The 16,602-nt window shown below is 39.2% G+C and overlaps 1 protein-coding gene across 1 annotated transcript; it reads left to right on the forward strand.

Moving 5' to 3' along the window:
• Nucleotides 1-445: 445 nt before the first annotated feature.
• On the forward strand, nucleotides 446-16,214 carry LOC125481742 (ankyrin repeat domain-containing protein 26-like; the record flags this gene model as incomplete). Its single annotated transcript, XM_048593647.1, has 7 exons — nucleotides 446-580; nucleotides 1,896-2,864; nucleotides 5,708-5,860; nucleotides 6,780-6,955; nucleotides 9,739-9,832; nucleotides 15,029-15,106; nucleotides 16,056-16,214. Coding segments are annotated over 7 exons (1,764 nt in total), but the record flags the coding sequence as incomplete, so codon positions are not given.
• Nucleotides 16,215-16,602: the final 388 nt, after the last annotated feature.

The raw sequence follows: 16,602 nt of genomic DNA on the forward strand, positions 1-16,602 counted from the left end.
CCTTCTCCCTCCCTTCTCCCTCCCTTCTCCCTCCCTTCTCCCTCCCTCGGAACTATGAGTAATCCAAATTCTATATTATAATAACTTTAAACCTGTTATCCATACAAAAGATTGTTCATCCATTGTGTTCTGCCTTCTATTGTTGAAATGAAATGAACATTTTTTGCTATATTTGTGCTTATTTCAGAATTATTATTTTCTCGATCAGTTGTTTCTATTTATCTTGCATTTGACACTTTAATTCCCAATCAAATAGTTATATTGTCTTTTTTAAAGCAAAAACTTATATTTGTAAAATATATGCATTATAGAAACAAATAATTGCAACAGAAGTAAAATTTGTTCAGTGTCATGTGCCTAAAAAATACGGAACCCTATTTAAGTTATTAATCCTGAAATAATTTTTGTAAGAACAGATTAATTAAACTTTGTTTAATATGTTTAGCTTCATGAAGATCGTAATGAATTACAGCAGCAATTCAACCGGGAACAGTCTGTTCATAGAGAAATCCTCAACAACCATCTTCACAGAAATCATGAAGTAGAAAAGGAGGACAAGAAAGCATTAAAAAATGCAGAGGTATGTAAATAATGACCACAGATGATCTAAAAATTTCACATGCTTGTGCAAATGCAAGTGGTGAGAACAATAAGTTCTATTTCTCAAGCATCTGACCTCTATAAATACTGTACTATAATCTAAGAAATTCAAATTTCTAGGAACTTCAATTTTAACTTATTGCAGATGCTGGAAACCTGAAGTAAATCCGAAAGTGCTGGAGGAACTCAGCAGGTCTGGCACCATCTGTGGAGTGTTGGACAAAGTTAATGTTTCGAGTTTGTTTCTCTCCATAGGAAAAGTACTGGGGGTCCCCGATTTACGAATACACTCGTACTTAACGAGCGCGATCTTCTGCATGGATGTAATTCTAAAGACCCAACATATGAACATTTCCTGTACTAATGGGTGGCTCCTTTGTATTGCCTTGCATTGCTCCAACTTGCATACAAATTGACTTGCTAGCAAACTCGGTAACTGAATCCATTTGCAACCCTTGGACTACCTGTATTAATTGTACACCTTAGAAAAGCAATCTACTGTTGCCATCTGTAGGGTATTTTAAGTGTAGAGCAATTTGCTTCATTGTTTTTGAGAAAGTTTCAACAAAAGGTAACATGACAACATTCTGATGAGTTGTAACAAATCAACCACAATTCAGTTGCAAAGACTGAATTCAAGTCTAATAAAATTTAAAATTTGGAACATAATTTATTATTCTATATATTCATATATAAATTTTTGGTAGTTTGTACATTAGATTATTCTGTAGTCCATTTAAATGTTGTTATTTGTCTCGCTATTGTTATTATTAACTTTCTTGCTCAGTGTAGCAACAAATCTTTCCTGTTTTTATAAGTGTATGTAGAGTTTTGTTATATGACCTCCAGGTAACATACGTTGCCACCAGTTCTTTTCAGCCAATATTTTGCGAAAAGTATCTTCATGTCCTCAATTACAAACTTTTGATATTTCTCTGTGTAGACATCTTCATCCTGTTAGATTTTTTTAAGTGATGTAATGAAGTGATGTGATGTAATGAAGATTGTTGCATGTACAGATCCTGTTTAAAAAAAAACACTAGCCAGTGTGTTAATATATTGCTGCACTATATCATCAAAGAGAAATGCATTATGGATTATTTCTATACACGTTTGAGAGATTGGCTACAAAGTAATACTGATTGATTTTAAATCAATGGACTGAAGAAAATTAAAAAGGATGGATGATTTTCTACCTGCTTAAACTAAAAGTTTGTTGAATTCATGTTGTCATGTTGATAGCAGCTTCTTGCCATTGTAAACTTTATTCAATGTCATTTTTCTGTGTCTTGAAGGTTGTTGCTCACCTTTGTGATGTTAATGACAACGAAAAAGATGTGATGCAACAAAATCATTCACTACAAGATGAAATTACTGTACTTAAACTTGAATTGGATCGTGTCCGTGAACGGAATCAGGAAGAACAGGCAAAGTATTTGGAGCAGATTGAGGCTTTGAAAGAAAAACTAGATGATACAAAAAAGGATTTGAAGTTTAACGAAGAAGCTTTAACTCACACCGCTTTACAATATAATAGTCAATTGAATTCATTGAAGACTGAAATCTCAATGTTAACTTCCAAACTTGAACATGAGAAACAAAACAAAGAAAAACTGGAGACTGAAATGGAAGCTGTCCGTTCACAGTTAAGTATAGCACTTAAAGAATTAGAACGGAGTCAGGCAGCTAAATGTGAGTCTGAACAAATTCTTCAAAGGGAGCATGATGAATGGCACCATTCAGATGAAAAACGGAACTATGAAATTTCCAGTCTCCGTGAGACTAATAACGGCTTGTCACAGAAATTAAGTAAAGAGGAAGCAAAGGCCAATAAGTTAGATAGTGAACTTCATCGTGCAACACTTTCTCTTGCTGAAAAAAACCTAATGTTGGAGAGTGTTCAGAGGAACTTGAATCAGTCTCAGGCTCGCATAAATGACCTAGAACACACCAGTCAACTGCAAAAAGAACAGATAAGCAAATTTACAGTTCGTCAGGAGTCTATGCAAGAGAGATTGGCACAAGCGCAAAGCGAAATTATGCTATTGCGGCAGCAGCTTGAAGATGCACAGAACAAAGGTATCATGAAGGAAAAAGCAGTCACTGATGTTCAGGACCGCTTCAGTGACATATTTTCTAAACTTCGAAGAGATAGCGAACGGCAGATATGTTTAGTGGAAGAGAGGAATAAGGAACTAGTGAGCAAGACCATTGAACAAAGAGAACAAATCTGCAAGTTTGAAAATGAGAAGATAGAGAGAGAGGTACTGTAGTAATTAAGATTTCAATAACTAATTAGACTTTGTTTCTCTCAATTTGAATTTTAAATTCAATTCTCTAACACTGACTCTGCTAGCTTACTGCTAATGATGAAAGTAAAACTTCTCACAATAGATGTTTGATAAAATAAATAAGGGACAATATGTTTTTGGAGTAGGTGGCTAGATACATTTTGGTCTGCCGTTAGGAGTCTACTGTTGTGTTTCATAGTAATTATTTTAAATAATCTAAGTTTAATAATGGTATGTGTGATGTTAGCTTTCAAATTAATTTTCCTTCTTTATATCTTCAATTTATAGGACACGTATTTCCCTAAATACAGAATGCCTCTCAGAACTTTACAACAAATAATCACTGCATGTAGCGATAAGACCATAAGGAATAGGGACACAAGTAGGCCATTTAGCCCCTCAAGCCTGCCCACCCATTCATTAGCATCATGGATAATCTGACATTGCTCATGTCTACCTTCCTGTCTTTTCCTTGTAACCCTTGATTCTCCTACTGATCAAGATCTATCCATCTCAGCCTTAAATATATAGAAGGACTCTGCCCTACAACTCTGTGGCAAGGAGTTCAAAGGCAGTCAACCTTATAAGAGAAAAGTTCCTCTTTATCTCCATCTGAGAATAAAAGGATGCCAATTTAAGACTGTGCCCTAGGCTGTCACATTAGGGGAAACATCCTCTCAGTATTTACTCTGTCAAACCCCTTAGGAATTCTATATGTTTCAATGAAATCACCTCTCATTCTTCTAAACTCCAATGACTTTAGCCCTTGCTGATAAGACCATCCCTCCACATCACATATCATCCTATTGGGGGAAAAATGTGGATGCTGTAAATCTGAAACAAAAACAGAAATTGCTGGAGAACCCCAGCAGATCTTACAGCAACTGTAGAGAGAAAACAGTGTCAACCTTTCAAGTACAGTGACTTCTTCAGAACTGAATTTAGCTAGGAAAAGATAGCATTTAGGCTAATGAACACTTCTTGTTTCCAGGTGAGCAGAAACCCTAACTGAGCCCATCCTGTTCGCCCAATAACTTTCCCACCTAGAGGTCTTTATCAGCCTCCTTACCGTCTTGCTCAATGTTCCCACCACGAGCTTTGGACAATGCTCTACAGCAGTGTCAAACAATATCTGGTTACTGACAAACAAGGCTGCTGCCATTCATGATCTCATCATAGTTGATTGTGTTGATTTTCTGCTTTTGACCAAAGGTAGCAACAACTTGCCTCTTACCAAAGTCCCTAAGCCTGTCAGTTGAACAACTAAACATTCATGATGCTTACTATCCCCACTTCAACACTTTGACCTCGATCCTGTGAATGAACTGCATTCCAAAATTATTATTCTATATAAACTCTTCTACTCGCATTCGTAGATAACCCATCAACCTAATCTTCCATGATCCTTCTGTCCTTGATCACTGACAAAACTATCATTATTCACCATCATACCTTGCTTACAAAAATCCTAGTTGGTATAACATTTGTCATCACCACCCTCATGTACTACAATGAAACCTGGATGCTAACAAAAGCATTAGAAAAATTCAATCAGTATTGCTTCTGCTGCATCACCCAGATTCAGTGGGAATACTGTTAAACAAACGTTAGTGTCCTGTTGAAGTCAGCTCCTCAACGTTCAGGTAAAACTCCTGCAAAATAAACTTCTGTACATCAAATAGTGCATCTGAGTGACCAAAAAGCATTTCTTCTGCCAAATCCTGTTTTCTCAACTCTCAATTGTCCAGCCCTCCAAGCAAGGCTAAAGAAATCACTTCAAAGACTCGTGAAGCTTTCCTGGAAATGCAGCACCATTTGCCCATCAAGCTCCATCATTAATCATTTTAATGATGAGTCAGGGTAGTGGCAGAACAGGAAAGAAATGGAAAGGTGACTCCAGATCCCCTGACCTCATGAGATATCCTGCCTCAAGATACGTGGGTCAAGAGTCAGCCTGAAAATCAATTGAAGACTGTGGCAGAAACTTGTGACCTTGAGTAGGTTTCCTCTTCAAATCAAGGAACGACTGATAACGGCAATGATTCCTTACTATTCATGTCCTCTAATTCAACTTGTGCAAAATTCTGATGCTCGTATTTCATCCTGTATTAAGTGTTGCTCACGCATTATGATCTTGTGGACTTAGTTTAGCTCCTAGTCCCTGAGTTGAATTACATCGGAATATGGGAATTGCTAGGTGAAGAAATCTGGTCCACTATTTGCTTTCCTAATAATTGCATGACAGAATGAAAGTCAGGACATTGACTAATTACGTCTACCAATCTCATATAGATGTGATGAAAAACCTTGAGGTAAACAGCTTTTGGGGCAATAGTTCCAAAGTCTTCTGTTCCTCCCAAACATGCTTATCACAATTACAATCACAAGGTACTACTATATTAACAATCATCATTTTTTTAAGCTTCCTTCATGGTGGGACTTCTTCCTATCTTTAATCCCACCCCGTCCTTCAGCGCCTCTCACCAAATTTGCCAATATGTGGACTTTCCTGTTTTGTTCCCTCCTGCCCAACCAACACCTTGTACACAGTTGGTGGTCTACCTTCAGCAACATAGACCTCCCCCTCAGAAGTTCCTCCCTAAGCCCTCTGCTTTACCTTTTAAAGTTGCCCATAAAATCCTACTCTTTAACCAAGGTTTCATCATTTTTCCTAATATGTCTTGCTGCATGTCAGAACCCATTTGTGCCTAATTATGCCCCTCAAAGCACCTTGCAACACATTTCTAAGTTAAACATGTTTCATTGATAAAGTTTGTTTTTGTGTTCTGCTAATCACTGAAAACATTCTTCTTTAGACTACATTGAGGCAGCTTCAACAAGAGCTTGCTGATGCACTAAAGAAACTTTCAATGTCAGAGGCCTCACTGGAAGTAACTACACGCTATCGCAATGAAACTGAGGAAGAGAAAACACGTTTGCAGAACCAATTGGAGAAGCTTAAAATCGAGGTAAATATGAACATCAAGCAATAAACTAAAATGAAAATAAATGTGAAAGATTCCTACAGTAATTGTGTAATCCAACTGCTCATCAGATTATTTTGAAATTGCTTTTTATTAAAATAATTTCAGAATATCCAACTGAGAGCAGTCCACAAGATCTATCAACATATTTCATTAGGAATCAGATTAATGTTCAGTATGTAAGAATGGCCACCATTTTTTTTTTTGTAAAGCTGCAAATATACTCTAGGTGGAAATCCAGAAACTTGTAACTTTTCTAATGTAAATGTTTAACACGAATTCTCTTATAAGAGGGAGCTCTTGATTCTTTGTCATCAGCATGTTGCACAAAGATGCTTTAAACACTTCCAAATCCCTGACTTTTATTACTTAGAAGGACAAGGATAGCAGCAACTTGGAAAACCACCACCTACTAGTTCCCCTACAAACCACAAGTTATCCTGACTTGGAACTATATCACTGTTCCTTCACTGTCACTGGATAAAATTCTGGAACATCCTTCCTAACCAGCACTATTGGTGTCCCTACACTTCAAAGTCTGCAGTAGTTCAAGAAGGCAGTTCACAACCTTTTCCAAGGTAACTAATGGTGGGCAATAAATCTGGTCTAGCCAACAATCCCTACATCTTGTGAACGAATAAAAAAAAAAGCAAGAACACAAAAGTTCCCACATACTGAGCACAACTCAGCCCTATTTAGTTAACTTGCTTGAGTGTTATTGCAAACTATTTTAAAGGTCCTGCATGCTATAAATGAATAAACTCTCATAACACTAATAAATGCAAAGTTGAAGCCAGCAAACTGTTTAACATGTTGCCCAAAACACAAGTAAAGATTTTACAGAAGTTTTTTTTTGTGATGAAGTAGGATATTTACACTAAATTATCACATTTTTACCATACAGCTGCAGGGCATGCAAGATAGGTGCATACAGTCAGAGAGGAAAATCCAGCTCCTACAGAATACACTGGATGATAAAGAACGTGATTTAATTGCTGCTTCTCAGAAAATGCAAGATGTTTTGTCAACTTCTTCACAGACAAAGGAAGCTGCAAAGCAACTTGAAGAACATGTACAACGGTAATTGTTGGCAATTTTGATGTCATAAAATTGGAGAAAGGACTTCAATCTGTGACTGCATTGTTCAGTCTAATAAACAGCTTGGACCAATTCCCTTATTGGGCACAGTTGGTGATGTCGATGCAATTTTCACTGTACGTTACGCTGGTTTTCAGATGAACTTTTTAGCTCAAGCTTCCACTCCAATGCGTTTACATGTCAGATATAGAGTCTTTCATGAATAAGCACAATTGCAAAAGGCTTTAGAATGTAATTTTCAAAAGATGTGTATTTTGTTTTCAGAAATATGAATTGATGTGTTTAAATTTAGTAAACTAGCATAGTTATCAATACAATTGAATATCAGTTTCATCTAAAGTATTTTTAATCAGTGTCTAGTTAATCAGCTGTGACTAACCCTATTTTAAAGAACTGAAAATTAATTCTGAAAACTGTACAAAGCTGTTTATTAACTAGATAAAAGTGCAGCCTTCTAGTAAATTAGAAGGAATGTAAATGTCTCTAAAAGCTGGATATTAGTGTCCCTGTGCCCAAAATTTCTTAATTTTAAGAGCCTTTCTAAAGCACACAAATAGTGAATTTACACTGGTAATTAATTCGATCTGTGGGCCCGACCAGTTTGCTTGAGTCGGGATATACTTGCATTAGAAGCAGTAAGGAGAAAGTTCACTAGGTTGATTCCTGTGATGAGATGATTATTTTATGAGGAAAGGTTGAGTAGATTGGGCCCATACTCACTGGAGTTTAGAATAATGATAGAATCTTGTGTTTTTCATTAAAATTATCTAAACGTATTTGATATAATAGATGCAAAAAGAATGTTTCCCCTCATCGGGGAATCTAGAACTAGGGAGCACAGGTGGGTGAGAAGGGATATCTTTTCGCAAAGTTGTCGTCTCTGGAATTCTCTACCCCAAAAAGCAGTGGAGACTGTGTCATTGCATATATTCAACAATGAGTTAGACTTTTGATCTGTAAGGGAGCTGAGGTTGTGGGGTCAGGCAGAACAACAAAATAAGACCATAATCAGATCAGCCATGATTTTATCTGATAGTTGAGCAGGCCTGAGGTGCCATATGCCCTGTCCTTGCTGCTATTTCTTATGTTAGAACAAAGAACAATACAGCACAGGAACGGGCCCTTTGGCCCTCCAAGCCTATGCTGACACATTTTGCCCTTCCATTCTGTCTTCGCTTACTGGATTTATATCCCTCCACTCCCTTCCTATTCATGTATTCATCCAGGTGCTCTTGAGTGCTGCTGTTGTTCTGCTGCATCCAGTACCACCTGTGGCAATGCGTTCCAGGCACACACCACCCTTTGTGTGGAAAAACTTGCCTCACCGATTTTCTTTAAAACTTCCACCACCACCACACCCCCTCCCCCCCCCCCCAACCCGAACCTGTGTCCACTAGTAACTGACCCCTCCACCTTGGAGGTGGGGGGAGGGGGGGAGGGGGGGCGGGGGAAGCCTCATACTTTCAACTGTATCTATGCCATCCGCAATCTTATAAACTTCTATTAGGTCACCCAGCGACCTCCTGCATTCGAGTGTAAACAAACCCAATCTATTCAAACTTCCTTCATAGCTAAAATCCCCATATCAAGCAACATCCTGGTAAACCTTTTCTGTACCCTGTCCAAAGCATCCACATCATTCTGGTAGTGTGGTGACTAGAACTGTACGCAATATTCCAAGTGTGGCCGAACTAAAGTTCTGCAAAGCTGTAGCATAACTTGTCTATTCTTGTACTCAATACCCCTGTGAACCTGAACACCAGATCCCTCCACATATCAACACTCCTAAGGGTTCTGCCATTCACCATATAACTTCACACTTGACTTTCCAAAATGCATCAGCTCTCATTTGTCCGGATTAAATTCCATCTGCCATTTTTCTGCCCATGCCTCCGACTGATCTATATCCTGCTCTGTCTTCTGACAATCCTCTTCACTTCCTGCAACTCCTCCAGTGTTTGTATTGTCTGCAAACTTACTAATTAGATCAGCTACGTTTTCCTCCATTTATGTAGATCACGAATAGTGGAGGTCCCAGCACTGATCCCTGTAGAACACCATTAATCACAGCCCTCCATTCCGAAAAGCATCCTTCCACAGCCTTTCCCTTATCTATCATCTTCGTCACTTCCTCAAAAAAACCTCACCAAGTGAGTGAGGCATGACCTCCAGCACACAAAACCATGCTGTCTATCACTAATCAGTCCATTTGCTTCTAAGTTGCATGTAGATCTTGTCTCTGAGAATCTTTTCCAATAATTTCCTGACCACTAATGTGAGACTCACAGGCCTGTCCTTTCCAGGATTATCCCTGCTACCCTTAAACAGTGAGACAGTATTGGCTATTCTCCAGTCCTCTAGGACCTCACATGTGGCCAGAGAGGATTCAAAGATGTCTGTCAATGCTTCAGCAATTTGTTCTCTTGCCTCCCTCAATATTCTAGGATAGGTCCCATCAGGACCCAGGGACTTATCTAACTTAATACTTTTTAAGACACACAACATCACTTCCTTTTTAATAGCAACTTGGCTTAGAAACTCAACAGTCCTTCCCTGAGATCATCCTCCACCAATTCCTTCTCTGGTGAATACCGACACACAGTATTTGTTTAGGACCTCACCTACCTCTTCTAGCTCTAAGGTATTTCTTATTAATCGAGTGATGGGACTTTTGCACACTTTCATTTTGAGCATTCTTATTTCACAAACTTAAAAATTGATGAAGTAACTAAAATGTGACCAACTTCCTAACCCTGTTGTTTCAGATTAGAGATTGAAAATGCAAAATTGGAGTCTGTCGCAAAACAGCAGGCAAACAAGTCTGAACTAATGGAGAAAGAACTTCAAGATACTGCATCAGTACGTATGTCTATCTTTAGATTGATCTGTTTCAACAGCCGATAAACAGAAATTAAGAAAGAGGAGTTGAGTAAGGAAAGAGTCGGATGGACCAGGTGAAGACAAAAGTTAATTAAATTTTAAATCCGTCTTACATGGTCCTGACCCTTCATCTTACAGGTCACCATGCATCAAATGTATGGTTTCTTTGAAAGGACTTGAGGGTTTTCACCTCAACAAGCAAACTGGGCAGTGAATTCCATGCATCGGTCACCGTGTGTGTGAAAAGGATTTTCTTCATGTCCCCTCTAATCCTTCTACCAATCTCCTTAATTCTGTGGTCCCTGGCAATTGAAATTTCCTTTAGGAAAACTAACCTTACCTGCCCACTCTATTCAAGTCTGTCATTATTTTTATTAATTCAATTAAATCACCCCTCAGCCCCTCCTTTTCTAAAGAAAACAACCACAGTGTATCGAATCTTTTCTCATAGCTGTAATTTTCAAGCCCTGGGAACATTCTTGTAAAACTCCTCTGTACCCTCACTGGATTAATGATGTACTTCCTATAATGTGATCAGAAATGTACTCAAAACTTCAGCTACTACACACCTACTCTTGAAATCAGTACTTCACCCAGTGAAGGAAAGCATCCCAAATGCCACCTTTACCAACTTATTATTCTGTCCTAAACTAAAACAAAGATCTGCGGATGTAGAAATCTGAAACAAAAACAGAAATTACTATAGAGACTCAGCAGGTCTGGCAGCATCTGAGAATAGAAAGCAGAGTTAATGTTTTGAGTCCAGTGCCCCTTCTTCAGAACTGACCGTAGCTGGGAAAAGGTGGTATTTATGCTTAAGGTAAAGGTAGGGGTAGGGGGAGTGGGGGAGGAAATGAGCAGATAGGCAGAAATGGAGCCCAGAGAGAAAAAAAAAATGAAAGTTAGGGAGACAATGGAATGGATGATAGCGGATAACTGGAATTTTTACAGTTTGACTGGTTGGATTTATGGATTAGGTTCCCAATCTTTATTTAGTGGTGGCTTTTATGTTTGCTATGGTGCCTGGTTGGGTGCAACTCTAACAAGCTCCATACCATCAGGACAAAGCAACCCACTTGATTAGCACACTGTCGGCTGCCTTCAACATTCACTGCATCCACCACTGATGCTTAACGTTAGTCGTGCATTTCCTCGACAAGATTCCCAATGGTAGCTCACCAAAGCTGCTCCACCAGCAGGAAAAAGCAGCAGATGCTTGTGAACATGTTCCCCTTCAAGTCCCATATGTTCTGACTTGGGACTTGTGTGCCTGCACCCCAAGCACTGCACCAGCTTAAAAAGGCAGCTCACCACCGCCTCCTTGAGGGAAATTATGCTGGCATAGCCAACAATACCAACAATCAGTAAATGAATAAAAGTTTAAGCCATGAGAACATTATTAAGCTCAGTAAGTTAAGAGAAATGGTAGGGTATTGGACTGTTGAATGGGGTAATTGGCGTTGTACTCATGGATACTGTAGTCTGTAGTCTGTTGAGTCAGTCGTGACAAATCCAGCCGACCAAGTATTGGTTACCCGCCGCTTTCTTTAATGCACGCCTCCTTCTATGAACCTTTCCTTGATCTACCCTGCTTCACATAGCCATCCTTACTTCCAACTAGCCTTGGCCTCTTTTTTTCTGCCCCCACTTTGTCCAGTCGCACCCCACCCCAAATTTGTCATCTCCTCTCCTCTTCTCCACCACCCCACCCCAACCCCACCCCACAATTTTGCCTACTCTTCCCCAGAGCCCACACTCACTGCTTCTGACTTGGTGCAACATTCAGGTGAGTTCCCCAGTTTAGATGCTGCATGCAACAATACTTCACTGTAAGGACAAGCTTTAACAGAGATATTCAAATATTTTAAGCAACACTCAGGGTTGAGATTTCAATTACTGGAGAATGATTCAGAGCAACGTTTTGTGAACCAGTTTAGATTTTCTTGGATTGTTGAGTAGCTTTTCACTTATTTAGTATTCCAGATCTGAATCAAATATCTCATGAGATTTTTGATTTGGTGCTTTTGGACTTTGTGGTTTCCTCCTTATGAGCAAATGGTTTATTTGCAAATGTTCATATGATACTAAGGAGTTTTGAAAGCAAGCTGCAAACTAACTGTTGAAATCACTTGTAGAACCTTCTCTGTTACCTAAACTACATGTACATGAGAAGTGAAATGCGCAGTGCAGTTAATTTTGAATTGCTCTAACAAATTAGTGCCACGGATGCAAAACGCCAAAGGGTCATCTTGTGTGCTATAATCATAATTTGTTTTATTTACACTGAACAAGACTTAAGAAATCATTTTCATGCCACTGCATTTATTTGTGGCAGCTATATTGATCTCCAAACCAATAGTTCCAGATCGCATGAAGTCATTCAACCTTCTTGGTTCGATGATTAAGCCGTCTGAAGCTTGCATAGCTAAACAGTGTGTACTTTTGTTAAGCTTGTTAATGCTGATCATCTACAGCTCTACAGTCTGGCAGCAACTTTCTTAAGCTATATATAGACATTCATAAGTTACAACTCATCCTTTAACTAGCTATGTCCTGGATATGTTAGCTAGCTTGGCATCATTTAAATTAATTCCAATTTCCTTGCAAACTAACTCCTTGTTCCTTTTTTCAAACTGTTGGTTCCTAACCTTTAAGTTACTTTAGACTGGTTTTGGAGTTTCTTATAGCATACTGCTGCTGAGGTAAGCCCTGGTCACTGATGCCACTTAATGTCCATAGGGTAATCCTCGATGAAATCCCTTTAATCAAGGGAAAAATGGCTTTTAAATGCTTTTCTTCAAAACTTTTTCCAATTCATATTTTTTTCCCTTGGTATAAGCACTTTTTTTTCCAAAACATAATACTTTTAGAAAATGAAAATGCACCAGCAACCATACACTGCCACATCCTAAAGCATTGTTGTTTTACTTCTCGGACCTAAGTTTGACCTCAGGCCAGATTAAGGTGGTGAAATTATTGCCTTTGTAGCAATCCTGGGATGTCTAGCCTAGACAGAAGGCCTTTCACAAGGTGCTGCACAGGAAACTCCTAAAGAGCCCATGGTGTTAGGGGCAAGGTACTGGTATAGATAGAGGATTGGCTGACTAGTAGAAGGCAGAGAGTAGGGATGAAGGGGTCTTTTTCAGGATGGGAGCCAGTAACTAGTGGATTCTGAAGGGGTCACTGTTGGGACCACATCTACTCTGTTAATGTATAAAATATCTGGACAAAGGAACTGCGAGCATTGTTACTACGTTTGCAGATAATACAAAGATGATGGTACAGATAAGGGGAGGAAGTGGTGAGGCTGCGGAAGGACTTGGATATGCTAGGCAAGTAGGCAAAGAAGTGGCAGACTGAATACATTGGCAAAGTGTGAGGTTATACATTTTGGCAGGATGAACAGAGGCATAGACTTTTTTCTAAACTGGGAAAGGCTTTGGAAATCTGAAGCGCAAAGGGACTTGAGTCCCAGTTCAAGATTCTGTTAAGGTTAACGTGCAGGTTCAGTTGGTGGTCAGGAAGGCAAATGCAATGTTGGCATTCCTTTCAAGAGGGCTAGAAAACAAGAGCAGAGATGTACTGCTGAGGTTGAATAAGGCTCTGATCGGACTGTATTTGGAATATTGTGAGCAGCTTTGGGCCCTATATCTAAGGAGAGATGTGCTGGCATTGGAAGGGGTCCAAAGGAGTTTTACAAGAATGACCTCGGGATGAAGTGCTCGTCATATGAGGAGTGGTTGAGGCCTCTGGATCTGTACGCAGTAGAGTTTAGAAAGATGAGGGGGAATCTGATTGAAACTTACAGAATACTGAAAGGCCTGGATAGAGTGGTTGTGGAGATTTTTCCACCAGTAAGAGACATGAGGCCCCGGGACACTGTCTCAGAGCGAAGAGATGACCCTTTAAATCTGAGATGACATGGAATTTCTTCAGCCAGAGGGTGGTGAGTCTGTGGAACTCATTACCGCAGAGGGTTGTGGCGGCCAAGTCATTGAGTGTATTTAAGACAGAACTGGATAGGGAATCAAGGGTTATGGGAGAAAGCTGGAGAATGGGGTTGAGAAACATCAGCCATGATGAAATGGCTGAGCAAACTCGATGGGCTGAATGGTCTCAGTCTGCTGTTAGATCTTATGGTGTTTTGGACAAAAGCTTGGGCAAACTTTATGGAGATGCTGGACTGCATAACATCATATTCCTCCTTCCAACCTCAATGGTTGTTCCAAAGAAACATAAACTTCAGTTCCACCACATTTAACACTAGATTGATTGCAGGAGTTGCTGGAAAGATGGCATGGTTTGATATCGGTTTGCCTTTGGACTCCAGTACAATTTTTTTTTTTGGATTAGGATTTACTCCCTTAGCCTCTAATCTCCTGAGGTATCTACAGAGCTGTGGAGCTATTCACCTATAGCTGGGAGTTTGGTGTGTTCACCTGTCAGCGTGCTTGATTGCTGCTTGTTTGGGGGCCCAAGTCTCCTCCAGGTTCTTCTAAAGCTTTAGCCGGAAGTCGCAAGGGACCTAGTTTTCATGTATCACCACAAGAAGATTTGCCATTGGACAGGAAGAGACTTGTTCGTATTGTTTCTGACAGTGGTGTAGACTGAAAATGAAAAGCAAACTAGTATACAAAAGGGAATCCAAGGTAACATTTCATCTATTAGTTAAACCAGTCACATTGACCTACAGGTCATAGTTCATTGTTCTTTGTGGGCTTGGGTATACACATAAATGCAACCAACAATTGAGCACTACATTCACTGTTTCTGAGGATAACCGATACAAATTGTAACATTTTGTATTATTAAGCTGATATTTTGCATGAAATTCTTTTAATTTGAAGTCTGGGGAAGAAGAATGTTGAATTATCACAGCATGTCACTGGAATGTGCAGTACTTTATGCCCTGTTCACATGTTACTGTTGCATTGAAGATTCACCAGTTAAGTTTTTTTCAATGCATAGCTTTATACCTTTTCTGTTTTATTTTCAGTACCTTTCCCTGGGGAATCCCAAGGCATTTTCTTTCCCTTGACTATCAAGTCTTTACTTAAGGCCTTGTTATTTTGCAGTGATCCTAAATTTAGGGGCGGTAGTTTTCATTCCTTTGCTTGCAAATGGATGATAATCAGGCAGGAAATGATGTTATTTATTCCAATGTTATTTCAACAGGTCCGCACTCGTCTAGAAGACTTGATAACAAGTTTACAAGGGGTAAAGGTTAACTTGGAAGATCAACTCGGTCAGGAGGTCTGATATTTCCTTTACAGTGTAATCTTGATATATTTAGTCCTGCAACCAAAACAGCACAGCTCGTCATTATCTCTTCATTAACACTTAAAATGACTCTAAGGTTTTAGAATAGATTTGTAGCTCGGGTTGTGGATGTTGTGGTTAGTTGGCTGGCTGAGCTGGTTTGTTGTTTTTCCGCAGACATTTCATTACCCTGCTGGGTAACCTCATCAGTGCAGCCTCTGATGAAGCACTGTTATGTTTTCCCTCCGGTTATTTGAACTCTGGAGTCCGTTGAGCTGGATTACCTCACTTCCAGTTTTCCTTCGCGGTGGAGTGCGATAATGAGAACCACCAATTCGACTGGGACAACACCAAGATTCTGGGACAAGCAAAGCAGAGACAAGCATGGGAATTCCTAGAAGCATGGTACTCCACGAAGAAAGGCATCAACAAACACATAGAGCTCGACCCCATTTACACTCCACTGCGAAGGAAAACCGGAAGTGAGGTAATCCAGCTCAACGGACTCCAGAGTTCAAATAACAGGCGGGAAAACATAACAGTGCTTCATCGGAGGCTGCACTGATGGTGTTACCCAGCAGGGTAGTGAAACGTCTGTGGAAAAACAATGAACTAGCTCAGTGAGCCAACCAATATCAGCTTAAAATGACTGATTTTATTTCTTAGCTAGAATAATTATATCTTATACTAATATAGTTTCTGTGCTATATTTTAATATCTTCTAAAAATGAATTTCTCAGACTTCTAAGAGAATATGCATGAGAATATCTTGAAACCTTTAGATCTTATTCTATGAAAGCTTTCACAGTGTCTCTTGCTTTTGACTCTTTAAATACAGATTGTCAATGTCATCTCTAATATGTAATGAACTGATGATCTTGTGTATAGAGGGTAAAGAATTTACATCTTTCTTGTTGTGTTCCTGTTATGCATATTTGATTAGGTGCAAAAACAAACTATGTTATCACAAAGTGTGAAAGATTCTCATCAACTGTGGGAGGAAGAATTGAAAACACGATGTAAGCTTGGACTTCGACTTTCTCAGTTGGATAAAGAAAAAGATGATTTGGCAGGGCAGGTAAAAACAAATTCGGAACCAATAGTTTGCGACATATTGCTCTTCTCATATCATGAAATTACTTTACTTTTTTCATGAGTTCAAATTTAATGATATTGGTTGTGACGTAATAAAAAGAAGCTACTACAACTTTCCCCAGCTGCCTTTTTTCACAGAAAGGGATGAGCAGTAAGTTGGTGTGTATATTTTTTGGGTGACACTAGCAATATATTTTATCAAATTTCAGCATTGTAGGATGACTTGATAAATTTTTAAATCTAGGGTTTATTTTCATAATTACATTGAAGAAAATGGCAAAATATTGCTCGGATTTTGCATTGAAAATAAGTGATGTCATCAATGCCGATAATATCCTTCTCAGCTGCCTGTGTGTGCAGCTGCTCCAAGAGGCTGCATGATCATCCATTCCTAG

Source organism: Rhincodon typus, unplaced genomic scaffold (assembly GCF_021869965.1).
Source record: "Rhincodon typus isolate 14 unplaced genomic scaffold, sRhiTyp1.1 hic_rhity00003392, whole genome shotgun sequence".
In the NCBI taxonomy this organism is placed as follows: domain Eukaryota; kingdom Metazoa; phylum Chordata; class Chondrichthyes; order Orectolobiformes; family Rhincodontidae; genus Rhincodon; species Rhincodon typus.